At 32.2% G+C, this 13957-nt stretch overlaps 1 protein-coding gene and 1 pseudogene across 1 annotated transcript in view; one reads left to right on the top strand and one right to left on the bottom strand.

Moving 5' to 3' along the window:
* The window catches only part of Hook1 (hook microtubule tethering protein 1), a 53784-nt gene that overhangs the window by 12954 nt on the left and 26873 nt on the right, over positions 1-13957 (bottom strand). The window contains exons 10-17 of the mRNA XM_027944981.3: positions 13561-13701; positions 12323-12524; positions 11658-11768; positions 4830-4917; positions 4695-4755; positions 2530-2670; positions 1889-1982; positions 196-230 (exon numbers count right to left, since the gene is read on the bottom strand). Of these exons, the coding sequence (XP_027800782.2) occupies positions 196-230; positions 1889-1982; positions 2530-2670; positions 4695-4755; positions 4830-4917; positions 11658-11768; positions 12323-12524; positions 13561-13701 (873 nt within the window). The remainder of the gene's footprint in view (positions 1-195; positions 231-1888; positions 1983-2529; positions 2671-4694; positions 4756-4829; positions 4918-11657; positions 11769-12322; positions 12525-13560; positions 13702-13957) is intronic.
* LOC114100316 (DNA-directed RNA polymerases I, II, and III subunit RPABC4 pseudogene) lies at positions 6027-6202 on the top strand (annotated as a pseudogene).

Here is a 13957-nt window from a genome sequence, read left to right as displayed (position 1 = left end):
AAAAATGTAGAAGTTTGGGATGGTTGCCAGGTAGGATGAGCCTTTTAGCATGTTTTTCTTTTCACTTTTTGATGAAAAGAAAAATCAGCAGCAGAATGTTTCCCTTTATTCACCAATTCAGAAAAGGAAATTAACTTCAGAAGCTTAACAACCCTTCCCCTCTCATATTTGAAATTAAATACTAGTTTTACTTACATATGAGCTTCCAACTTCTGCTTTAGTTTGCTGGACTATAAAATTAAAAAAAGCTGCTGTAAGATGACTATCTTGACAAAGGTAAATTTTTCATACATCTAAATATCTTTTTATATCCTTTTGAAGGTATATTACTATATAAAACTATGAATGTTTTTAAAAATTTGTATTTCTGGTAACATACTTTTAAAAGCACAAAAAATTAGGCATGTTTTTTACATCAAAAGGAAAAGTAAAGGAAAATAGGAAATAAAGTAAGAAAGAGTATATTAACAGAAAAATGCCATGTAATTCTGAACACAATAAATATTGAATTTGAATTTGAAGAAAAATAGTAAATGGAAACTGAATGTGATATACTGAGGAGTATCAAACATTCAAGTATCTAATGAATCATTATCTTAAAATACAATTTTATCTTTACAATAAATGTTATCATTATATACACAAAAAATTTAATATTAATACAAAAATAAAGCAAATGGGTACTGTTTAAACAATTCAAAACATAAAATTTCCTCTCATCAACAGTACTTTAAGTTGTAACAGTAGTTCTGCTTCAACTGAATAGCTGCAGAGTTAAAAATACATAATGTAAAGTATAATGTGGACACCAATAAATATAAAATGAAAGATGAAGAAACTTAAAATATTTAAAACACTGAAATTCAAAATGAACTCCCCCAAATAGATACCATTTTAAAAGTATTCCCTAATGTGACTTAAAAATATTTGTATTAGAGAGGGTACGATACCGTATATATGCACATATGAGATGCCGCCATGCATGAGACGATTTCTATTTTCCAAGCCCCCAGGGAAAAAAGAGAAAATCATATAAAGTATATAAAAGACAGAAAGGAAACACAACCCTTTCAATCTTCCTTTCCATCTCTACTTACTCTGCAATTTCCTCCCCCAGCAAAACAGGAATAATCAGTTAACATTTTATCTAATCTCAATCAATAGATATCTCTCTAACACACATCCAGCCCTACCTTTTCTGTAATTTCTTTTTAATTAAATACATTTCTCTCTCAACATTATTTCCTCTCCACATACAGAGATCAAACTACAGGAAAACTGCAGATATATTGAGAGTTAGGCTAAATCTGAGGTCTTTTAAAGACCTCTTATCTCTGTCCTCACACAATCTGCCATCAGTAGATAATAACAAGGCCTGTCAATTTAGAAGAAAGGAAGAAATAGGGGGTGATGTCTTCAAAACTGCATTAAGGTCTTTGTCCTTCAGAGATTGGTATAATCCATTTTTTGAATACACATTGGTTGAAATCATTATTTTTTTTTTGTTCTCTAGGTTCTTATTAGAAGGTTTTCTTAATTCTGACTTGCTAATTATTCTCATTTAGACTTTATTCAGGTCAGCCTTGTTGGAATCCTGGCAGAACTGTGAAGGCCTCAAGTATAGCATGCTCTCAAATCAAGAATTATCACAAATTTAGGCATAGCTGTTGAAGCAGGACAGATAGAAATCACATTACAATATATATGATCAATTTATAGGCTCTAAATTGGCAAAATCACTGCATCTGTTATGCAGATATATACGGTATTTGAGGGTACCCTCAATGATAATGGTGGCACTTTCAAATTCAAAATTAATTTGGGCATCAGGAACTATTAAAGTGAATCCACACAGAGCAGAATTATTTACAATTTGTAAGTTACTTACACTTTCACCTTCAGACTTGGAGCCATGTTCTTGTAAAGACTTCTGAAGGTCCTCAATTTGCTGCTGCAGTTCTCGGATGCGCTCTTTGCTCAGCCTGTTGTAAGATGGATCTCATATTACCTGGTACATAGTAAGCTTTATATAATATTATATTTTTTATAATTATACTAATTTTTTAGCAATCATTGGTACTAGATAAGTATCTCATTTGTTTTAAATACATTATCAGGAATCTAACAACTCATAGCTAGAGAAACTGAGTTTAAGTTACTTGCTCAGAAATAAATAGTTAATGAATCATTTATTCAAATGTTAAATGTCCGGTCAATTTGAAGTGATTTAAATGAAATTAAAAAATAAGCAAACTGGTTGACCAAGTCTGCTACAATTAATGGATCATCCACATGTTTTAAAATAATATGATTAAAATGATCACTTGGTTTTTTTCAGAGTGCAGCTAATAGTGGTGAAAGACAAAAAAAAAAAAAAACCCAAAACAATAAACAAAAATCCCAAACTACTTCTAGATAATGCCAATTACTTAAACTAGTGCAATATTTTCTACTTCTGTGAATCAAGATTTCATGGCTAGGTAACCAAATCACCATGACTTCAGGTTAAAAAGGAGCAGTCAGAGTCACCTTTGCTCTGTTTCCAACTCATTCATCTTGCGGTGCTTCTGTTCTAGCTGCTCCTGTAGCTCTTCAATACGCTCATTCTCAGTACCTTCCTGCTGCAAGCGAAGCATCTTGTTTTCATGCTGTAGTCGAATAAATACCTCCCTGATATTGGAAAGCAAATTTGTTTTAAAATTTCAGGTATTAGTCCCTATATTCTTTTAATTTTAAGGGAGAAAATTCATGTTTACTCAATAACTATCATTTTAAAATGTGATTAAAACTTCTGAAAGATTTTTTAAAAATTATGTTTATTACAAGACCATGCCTCAAAACAAGTAGTAAATTGTTAAAGGTACCAGTATACTATTATGCTGTATATGCAAATCCTCAAGAGATAGTATGAATTATTTTACTTTTTTAATTTAGAAACTAGTCATGAAAGAAAATGTTATACTCTTAGAAAAATATATGAATGAAAAGCAATAGATTTAAGAACATAGTTTGTCTACAATTTTTAAGTATAATTTTATGATGGTAATCAGTTTCAAGTCTTTTCTTGAAAAAACTTCTTAAGGATTTAAATACACATTTTTAAAATGCAAATTTGGTATTAAAACACAAATGCAATCTTTATTTGGTATTAAATAGAAAAGTAATTGTTTCCTATTTACTTCATTTCCTAATCTCTTTCTCCCCTGAAACAACTAATTCCAATTAATCCCAATTTTGATTCTTCTAAATGTCAGTACCATAATTCTAACTAACAAACTTATATGATTCTTTATTAAATTACTAATTTTAGCATAACGATTGACTCCATGCTAGGAAACTTAATTTTTACATCTTTACTACTTCTCCCATCACAGGTTTCTTAGTTATAACATATTTTGTCTTCTGATAATTTTCTGACTTTAAATGATAAAATACCTGTAAAGTTAAAGTGACTTTGTGTTGCATAAATGTTAGACAGTAAATTTATTTTTTATGATACAACACATGACCTCACCACCTCATAAGAAGTTATGTTATTAAAAGTATAATATGTTACTTAGCAAGTTTTTTGAATTTTCCTTCTGATAAATTTTTAAATTGCTATGGAAGCAACTGTTGTATAGCAACTATTGGTTTAGAAAGTTTAAACAGATGACAAAATAAAATTTCACTATGATTTGTTACTTTCAGGTAAATACAAATGAATTGAAAGCATTTTCCAAAACAACTGGATGTTAATAATCAAAAAGTGTGTGTTAGTTTCTAGTAAAGTTTGTAAGAAAGGTGGAAGTCATGACTATATTCTAACAAATAAAACTCTGAACAAATTGAAACAACCTTGTTCACATGATGCTAAGCAAAAGTCAGTCACAAAAGTTACCTACTGTATAATTCTATGTATATGAAATGTCCATAAAGATACGCTTAGATTTGGAAGGGGTCAGGAATGGAGAATGACTGCTAATAGCATGGGTCTCTTTGGGGGATATTCAACATGTTTTAAATTAGATAGTTACAGTGATGAGAGTCACAATATGATAGTGACAACTATGAATATAACAAAAAACCCACAGAACTGCATATTTTAAATGGATAAATTATATCTCAAAATGATTTAAACAAAAAATAAATTGAGTTTGAAGTAATAAATCCATTGCTACCAAAAGAAAAAGAAAACCATTAAAATTAAAGATTAGTCAAATGTCTACAAGTAAACACAGCAGTACAAGTCAAAGTTAAATGTTAGATCAACATAAAAATATTGTATTGCTTAACTTCTGCTTCATTCTTCTATTATTATTGATAATTCCTCTCTTTCCACTTATATAGATTTCAATGCCAAATAACAATAACAAAAAACAAATTTCCAAATTAAAAACATAAAAATAATTTTAACAAAACAAAGCCTATGTTATAAAAACTAGACTGTTATTTTTCCAGTTTGTACAATTTTACTTGTGATAAATTTTAAAATTGCTGTGGCAGCAATAATAATCTAAATTACAATGTTTAAATAAATAGATAAGAAGGAGTTATTTTCAACTCTATGACTCATAAAATGAAAAGTTTCAAAGGTCAAGTGATTTACAAAAAGAGAGGAAGAAAAAGGAAGGAAGGAAATAGGGAAGGAGGAAAGGAAGAAACCACATTTCTAATATTAAATATGGTCTATCAATCAGTAGAAATAAATTTACCTATATTCCACTGGCATAATCTCAGCAGCAAGATTCTCAAAACTTTTTGTAGCTGATGCATCTAAACAAAAACAAATTAATGTTTCAGTATTTCAACCATTATAGAAACCTTTATTAAAATCTAACCAAATGTACCTGTTTGATTTAGGTGATCCTGTTGTACTTGTGAACATCGAAGCTCTTCATTTGTTTCTTTCAGAGTATCACGCTGCTCTATCAGTCTCTAAGAAAGAATTGTTAATATCAGCAAAGTATTTCTTTTTACCTAGTTCTTTATGTCTTTTACAATTTAGGTGATTTTGATAATTATTAATTAAAAGTGATAGTTTTAGCTTTAATAGGCTCCTTTACTCTTGTATAAGTCACACACATAATAGCCTTTATACAACACATAGCTTGTGATTTCCCCCTCAGAGAGTTTACCTTTGATCTAAATGAATGCAATTATGTAAGAGTACAAATATGCAAATACATGGTAAGTAATAAAAAGAGCATGAACTTCAGAGATTAGAGTTTGAATTCCAGACTCTCTACTTCCTAGATGTATTAGATATAAAGTTATTTAATTTTTTACTTTAGTTTTTGTATTTTCAAAATGGGAATACCAATATAAAAATCCTTGCAAGCTGGCATGGTGGTGCATGCCTGTAATCCCAGCAGCCTTGGAGGCTAAAGCAGGAGGATCATCTGTTCAAGCCAGCTTCTGCAAAAGTGAGGTGCTAAGCAACTCAGTGTGACTCTGTCTCTAAATAAAATACAAAATAGAGCTGGGGATGTGGCTCAGAGATCAAGTGCCCCTGAGTTCAATTCCTGGTACCACCCCACCAAAAAAATTTTTGCAAATGTGTTTTGAATACTAAGTGAGATAACTTCAAGTATCTAAACTGGTTGTTGTATAAGAGATGCAGTAGACTAGGTATATCTTTTACTGCGAACTTATATTTTAAAAAGTTATAAGTAGCATCCTGAAGTATGAATTTGTGGAAGAATACTATTATCCAAGAAGAGCAGCTAGTAATTCATGACATTGACTACTTTACTTTAGAGCTACACCAATGATGAACTTTTATGTTCTGAATAAAAGAATCACTGGGATCTATAAATTAAAACTAGGGACAGGTATGAGAATTTTTATAAATATGCTGTCATAAATGCAATGGAAACTCTAGAAAACTTGTCCTCATCAACTTTTACAGAGTTCTGGAAAATAAACCAAAGGCCTAAAATAATCTGAGGAGTATTTACTACAATAAACTTGCTAAGGACATCGTGACAATTGGGTTTCTGTTTGGAAAAATGGGGAAAAGTCTCCCTGTTGTGTAGGTACTAGGAATGGACACCCAAAAGTATGTTCAACCCCCAAAGCAATAGCCAATGGTATTATCTATCTGTTGAGAATGTCACACAGAAAATGAAAAAAATCCAGGGATACAATCAGATGCAGAGAATGTGGATACTGAATAATGTACAAGAAAAGAACCAAAAGATTGGCTTTTGATGCTCAATGAATATGGGAATTCAAAGGAGTATCTTCCTTTTTACTTGGACTTGACCTGTTAATGTTTCTCATTATTGTATAGCTTTTCATTTAGCACACTTATCTTATGAATATAACTATATTCGTATGATTTCATTTTCCAAACCAAATTGTGTTTAGGTATTAATAATTTGTATAAAGATTTTTTTGTTTAATTAAATGACTTAATTTAATTTTATTGTATTACGTGATCTGACACAAAATGAAGGTTAAAATTGCTTCCCCAAATCACACTATTAATCAAAAATTTGTTAGAAATTCAGGTTTCTAGAGTCCTGTAAAATTCTGATTAAATAAGTTCCTTGGAAATAAAACAAACAAACAAACAAACAAAAATGCTAAACCTTCATTAGAATGGTAAGCTTTTTGCTTTTTTAACTTGCCTTATCACTATCCCCTCTCCCCAGCTGTGGAGTAGCTGCAAAAATCAAAAGTCCCTCATATCCCTATATCTGTGAAAACCAGGTTCTTTGGTAGTCAAGAAGAGGCAGATTAGACAGGAAGCTCCTCTCAAAAAGCCCTATCATGCCAGACCAAGTGGTGCCCTAGCAGCTCAGAAGGCTGAGGCAGGAGGATGGCAAGTTCAAAGCCAGACTCAGCAACTTAGCAAGCCTTAAGCAACTTAGCGAGACACTGTCTAAAAATAAAAAATAAAAAAAGGCTGGAGATGTGGCTCAGTGGTTAAGCACCCCTGGATTCAATCCTCGGTTCTAAAAAATAAAACAAAACTATCATCCTCAGAGCATTATCACTATTTTACCTGTCCTGCAGCTCCTAGAAGCCCCATTGGCAGGGATTTTCATTATTTGACCCAATTCAGTGCTTACCATTCTACAGGAAGAGCTGTATTCCCATGACATACATCAAACATAATCCCTAGCAACTGTTTATTACCATAATAAAATTAATAATATAAGGTGGAGATAATTAAGAACCTAGCCAAAATGTTATAAGAAAGATCTTGAAATATGATGCCCAATAGGATGCTATGAAAAGTTCTGACATGTTCCTGGTGATATAAGAGGAAAACTATGTGCACATGCCCAGAAAATACCAGAGAGAGCCCAATGTCTCAGCTCTGACTGAAATTGAGGCCCTGTGCAATCAGCACCTAAAGGCAAAGGCAGAATTTCAAATTTCATGAGCACTGAAAATGTTTTTCAATATACATTCTGGATGTTTTGACAAAGTCTGAGAAAAGTATTGGTTCAAGGCATCTATTATAATCCCTGACCAGTCATAAACTAGCCATAGTGGCAATTGAGCAGGTACTTCACTGATTGCACATTACATAGAATACAGACTTTATAAAATCAGTAAAAAATATCATTAAAGACAGACAAAATAAACAGTAACAAGAACAAATACTGAGATTGGGAGAAATATGATTTTCAATTTTAAAATATTATATCAAATGTCAGATATTCAACAAAAGTTAAAAAAAAAATACACCGAGAAAAAGGAAAACTTCTACACTGAAAGAAAAATAAGTCAACTGAAAAAGCCAATGAGATGAGCTAGTGGGGGATATAGCAGACCAAAACCAAGTGAGTTATTATGATTACATGCAAAGAACTAAAGCAAACTATGTGCACAGAATTAAAAGAAATCACAACAATATCTCACCAAACAGAGCGAAAAAAATTATTTTAAAAAATACTAGAAATTCTGAAGTTTCCAAATTTTGTAGATTCAAGATACCAGATTAGAGGAAAGCCACAATACCTTAATGCTCTATAGCTTGAGATACAAGCAGTGGGAATGCTGCTTCTCAGCAAGGTGGGTAAAGAGGGATTTGAATGAAATTCAATGTAAGAGTCTCTTAGAGACTCATATATCTAGGTGAGCTGAACAAAAAATAAGTACATAACTGGAACCAATTCAAATGCAACAGTGGTACCAATTCACCATGCAGAGGAGGGATAACACAAAAAAGAGAAACATGATGGAGAAATCTGGCATATAAAATCCTTAAAACAGAAAAGCAGACTGAACTTAACAGATCCAGAGGCTTCACAGTGAAATGCTATTTGAAAGGTGCTGTGTTTCTCAACTGGCAATCGAAGAGCTATGATAGGGAGCCATCCTGAGGTGGCCATAGGCAGCTTACTGCTGCAAGAGCCTGGGAGATCATAGCAAACACTGCCATACTGTCCTGGTAAGCACCTAATGTGTGGCCTAGGGTACAGTTAGCAGAATGTGAGTGAAACAGGCACAGATTGTACCCAAGGGGATTCAAGTCAGAGATTATGTAGGTAAGTAGTATTCACTTTAAGTCTGGCAGTTCATGTGACCAACTGTAGATGGTTAAGAAACTAATGGGTGACTGATTACACTCAGGGACTAATCCTGGGAAAGCCACATTTTGTGGGCAAGGTATTATTTGAGAACTGTGGAGGACTAGCACCCTTTTCTTGACAGCAGAATTCCTGGATGGTTGCTGAGAGCCAGATTCCCAGAAGAGATTGGTATCTGCCTGTCCTAGGGATGTGTTAATCTCTCCAGAGCAGACACCACCTAACAAAGACCCTAAGGCTTAAACAGAGCTAAACCCCAGCAACTGGAACTCCCTTCTAGAACTCTGCAGCAGTCCCACCTCAGAGTACTTTGTTCTGGTCTGTCCAGAAAAATCTACAATCCAAAGCACTTCCCATTTTGTCCTACCTTATACTTGTAAGAGAAATTGAAAGCTATTTTAACCAGCTTCCATTTTAAGCCATACTGTAAGCTGGCAGTTTGGTGAGCAACACAAAAACAAGAAGATATGGAAAGAAGGACAATCAGACATAATCATTCATCCTCACTGACAGTTATGAACACCTCAGTGGAGACAATTCTTTAATTTTTCATTAAAATCTTTTTCTACCTTTTTTTTGGGTGTTCTTCCTGTTGGTTCATGGATGTGTGTATATATACCTTATTGTGTGCATGCATATATGTGCATGTATGCATATATGTATGTATATATGTGTATATATGTATTTATACATGTTTGTTTCTTCTTTTCTCATTTTTAGTGATTTTTTTCTTTGTCTTGTCTTTGAGGTTCAGGGTCTTTGTTTATTTTGCTTTTATTTATCTTGTTTCTCTCTCACCTTCCTTCTCCCTCTAATAGCCAAATTCTTTTGTTCTCTCTTTCTTTCTCCCTTGTTTCATTTTTTTCTCTTCCTCCTTTGTAGCCATCACTTGCTACATTTCTTCTTTTTATATTTCGAACATTCTAACCTTTCTTTTAGCAACCTATTATTATTTTTTCTCTTAATGTATTTTTCCCATAGTTTAGAATTAATTGGCTTATACATTCCTGCCCTACAACCCCTGATGTTGCAGTTATAGTACCTTGGATGGCATAGCTGATATGATATTTACTTTAATGCCAGATCTAGTTCATGGATATTTATTAATTTTGTTTTTGCCAACTGCTGACTCTACCATTCCTATTTTTGTGGTAAATTCATTGTTTTGTAGATGTCATAGCAAACACTGGGTGTTTATTTTAATGCTATATAGTGTTTGCTTCTGTTCTTGCTATTGTTTCCCTCTCTTCTGTGAGGTCCTGGAAATCTACTGGGATACAACAAATTCACAGGATAGAAATACTGCTACAGAGTTAAATCCAGCCAAGAGATAGCTCACCTTGCTTCACACACAAGCTAACCATGCTCAAACTTCAGTGACATTTTAATACAAAGAATAGAAGAGACAAAACCCCCAAACTTAACAACCAGGCAAGGAAAGGCAGGGAGAGCCCTCAGGCTCATTCATGGAAATATACTCCTAGAGCAAAAACAATTAACACAAAGGCTGTGGATACCACATCTATGCAGGATCCTAATCTAAATCACTCCCATAACTTTTAGAGTATATACAGTTTTTAAGGTGTATAATCACAGAGGGTGTATTCCATATACCCTGGTTTATTCAATACAATTGCCAGAACTACAAGGAGGACCCCACTCTTTTGAGACCTATAGGAAAATTAAATCCTTGTGTTCTGATGCACTATACACTTTATCAAAACTATACCATAAAACTATACCATAAAACCCATTTGGAAATTTACTGAAAAAATTCACAGCAACCTAATATCCCAAAATAGTTTCACATTGGAAGAAAATATTCACCAAGTATTCATGTAACAAAGGATTAATATCCAGAAATATATTAGGAACCAAAACGCTTAATTTATGGAATAGGCAAATGATCTGAATAGACATTTCTCAAAAGAATTAATGTAAATGGCCAACAATACATGAAAAAAATACTCTACAGCATTAGTAATCATGGAGAACATCTACAATGAGATATCCTCTCACCCTGTTAGAACAGATATTATTCACAATAAAACAAAGCAAACAAAAGAAAAAAAAAACAAGGAAAAAAAAAACCCAAATAACATGTGAGGATGTGAACAAGGAACTCACATACTTTTTTGGGGAATGTAAATGAATACAACATTATAGAGAATAACATGGAGGTTCCTGAAAAAACTAACAATAGATGTACTATATGATCTAGCTACTCACTTCATATCCAACAGAAACGAAATCAACATACCAAAGAGATAGAGATACTTGCATTTTCATGTTTAATGTAGCACTATTTACAATAGCTAAGATATGGAATCAATTTATGTGCCCATCACTAGATAAATGTATTAAAAAAAACAATGAAATGTTATTTAGCCATACAGATGAATGCCGTTTGAAGCAAAATGGATGAAAGTGGAAGACATTTTTTGTTAAGTAAAATAAGCCAGACAGAAAGACAAAGTACCACACATTCTCTCTCATATGTGGTAGTTAAAATAGTAGACTTGAATGTAGAATATTAATTAGGATAATTTTGGGGAGTGAATTAAAGGAGGCTCAATTTGATTAGTGCATACTGTATGCACATGTTGAAATGTCACACTGAATTCCAATAATCTATACACATTTTGTAAATGCTTAACAAAAATAAAATGTAGCTAGGCATGGTAGTGCATGCCTGTAATCCCAGCGGCTCAGGAGACTGAGGCATGAAGATTGTGAGTTCAAAGCCAACCTAAGCAAAAGCAAGGCACTAAGCAACTCAGTGAGACTCTCTCTCTAAATAAAATACAAAATAGGGATGGGGATATGGCTCAGTGGTCAAGTGTCTGAGTTTAATCTCCAGTACCCAATAAATAAATAAATAAATTGTTTAAAAATTGAATGAAGTGAAATCATTTTTACAAGACTTTTCTATATGTATATAATTTCAAGAAAAATAGAACAAGTAGATATTGTCATCATTCTAAGAATGGGTAGTTAAAAAGCTAAAAAAAGAATAACATACTCCTTTTTTGTGTGTGTGGTGCTGGGGATTGAACTCGTGGCCTTGTGCATGCGAGGCAAGCACTCTAGATACTAAGCTATATCCTTATCAAATATGTTTATGATTACCTCTTTTTCCTTAAGTAAAGCTTCATGTTTTTCTTCAAGCCGCTTCATTTCAAATGCTAGTGTATCTGCCCTTTTGGATTCAGAGGAAAGTTTAACGTGAAGGTCCTGAATCTTTTGTCAGAAATCAAGAAAGAAATAAGAGTATAAAATATTCATAGTGTTTCAAAGTAAATGAACTGATTAAAAATAAAATGTATGTATTAAAATTATATTCTATAAGTATTTGGAAAATAGTAACTGTATAAAAGAATTAATGTTAAATACAAAATAATAATTAAGACACAATATTAAACAGTAGCCTACATCCTAATGTTTGTCTAGATTATTTGAAAATAGCAGAATAGAATATTTTAGGTCACAGCTGCATTTTCTACCATCCTCTAAGCATCTGTCAATGTTTACTAGAAACATTAATAAACCGTAACATCTCAAAAACAAATACGTTAGCAAAAATAAGTTTGGAAGGCAATAAGAAGGCGAAGGACCTGGAGAAGTCAAACTCGGCTATCAACCTTGATATTAAAATTACATATAGAAGAAATTCACTGAAGTACATAGCTTATTGTATGCAATGCTTAACTTTTGTATCATTCTTAAAGATGAAATGGAATAGTGAAGTTGAATTCTTTCAATTTTATCAATTAAAAATTAAGATATTTTCTTACCTGCCTTTTGTACGTTTCTAATTGTGTGCGTGCTGCATTTGCCTTCTTTAATTCTTCTTCCAAGCTGACTGTATTATGCATATACATCATGTTTGTTTCCTGTAAAGTTTTAACCTGCTTGCGAAGGTCATTTAGATCTTGTAGTTTCTGACGATATATCTCAACTGTTGACTCTAGTTTATTTGCTTTATCAGAAGTAGCCCTGTAGTAATAAAGAAAAAGCAATCCAAATTAAAGAGTAGCATATACACAGAGCAATTTTATTCTGGTTGTAAAATGAATCTTCCAAGCTTTAACCAAGACTTGGGTCTAAAACCATTTACTGTTCAATCTTTTTGTTATTAAGGCATCAAAAGTAAAAATGCTTCAAATGTGACACATTAAGTTACCACCAAACTGTTTTTAGCCTCATATTAAATAAAAAAAAAAAAAAGAAGGGCTTTGTACATATAGTAAAAACAATTCTAAACTATTCTGTAGCTTACAGAAAAACCTTGCTTTGTTTTAGTATCATCTTATTTTCAGTGTTTGAAAAACTTAGGAAGATAAGTCAATTTATGAATTTGTCTGGAAAAATACTTTCCTTGGAATTACACTTAGTGGACCAACCAGGCTGTAGCAAAGATAAATAAACCAAATCAAGTCACTAATACTGTCAAAATTAATGGTTCTAAAGATTTTGTTTCAAATGTTATTAAGAGCTGCAAAAAAAAAAGCTAATTAAGAAATCAACAGAAAATATGCAGAACATGTGGACCACCTATTCATTGGGTAACATTTCATAGGCAAAAGTCTATATAAATATAAAAATATTTTATAATATAAATACATATTATAAAATACTGCCCAAGACAATCCTTGAAATAAATGTTAGGTTCCTCTTCTATATTTATATTTCATCAAATCTGAAAATATTGTGAAAAGACATTTCCTAAAAAAAATTTTCTCAAAATACAAAAATGGGTACCAGTTTAAGCTAAATGGATCATTTACAAAATCTTCAGAGAAAATTTTGGGTTTATAGGTTCTAATGTGAAACTGTTGTAACAAGAGTTGAACATTATCTTTCAAATACAATTCCAGAAAGCATAAAGGAAGTAAAGACCAGAAACATGAATAAAAAGTGTTCAACATTTTATACATTGGCAAAACTCTTTAAGAATTTCTGATTAAAGCATGGAATATTCACATTAGCTAAAAACTTAGAATTAACATAAATATATTTAGGCCTGCCATACCTAAGAACATCTATTTCATCCTTCAGGGCTCTTGTTTCTTCAGCAAGACTAGTCAATTCATCATTCCTATGCTGAAATTCAATTAATTGCTTTTCAAGTTCTTCACAGTGAACACGGTAATCATCTTTTGCAGCTTCAAGCCTTGCACAAAGAAAATAAGTGATTATTTGTAATATAATCATTTAAATATATAATTTTATAAATATTTATAATTTCCATCAATTGTCTTCCTACCGAGACATGACATGACATACTTAAATTCCACATTCAAAACAGGAAAGATTGAAGGAATAAGGTATTTGGGGCTCTTAAATTTGTAACAGGCATGAAAAGTAAGTTTAATGTTCTGAATTTTCATTTACACTTCCAAAACATGTGCTTAGTAATCTCTATAGAG

Source organism: Marmota flaviventris, chromosome 10 (genome assembly GCF_047511675.1).
Source record: "Marmota flaviventris isolate mMarFla1 chromosome 10, mMarFla1.hap1, whole genome shotgun sequence".
NCBI classification, from domain to species: Eukaryota; Metazoa; Chordata; class Mammalia; order Rodentia; family Sciuridae; genus Marmota; species Marmota flaviventris.
The sequence above is the reverse complement of the archived record's forward strand: the minus strand, read 5'-3'. Positions and strand labels throughout refer to the sequence as shown.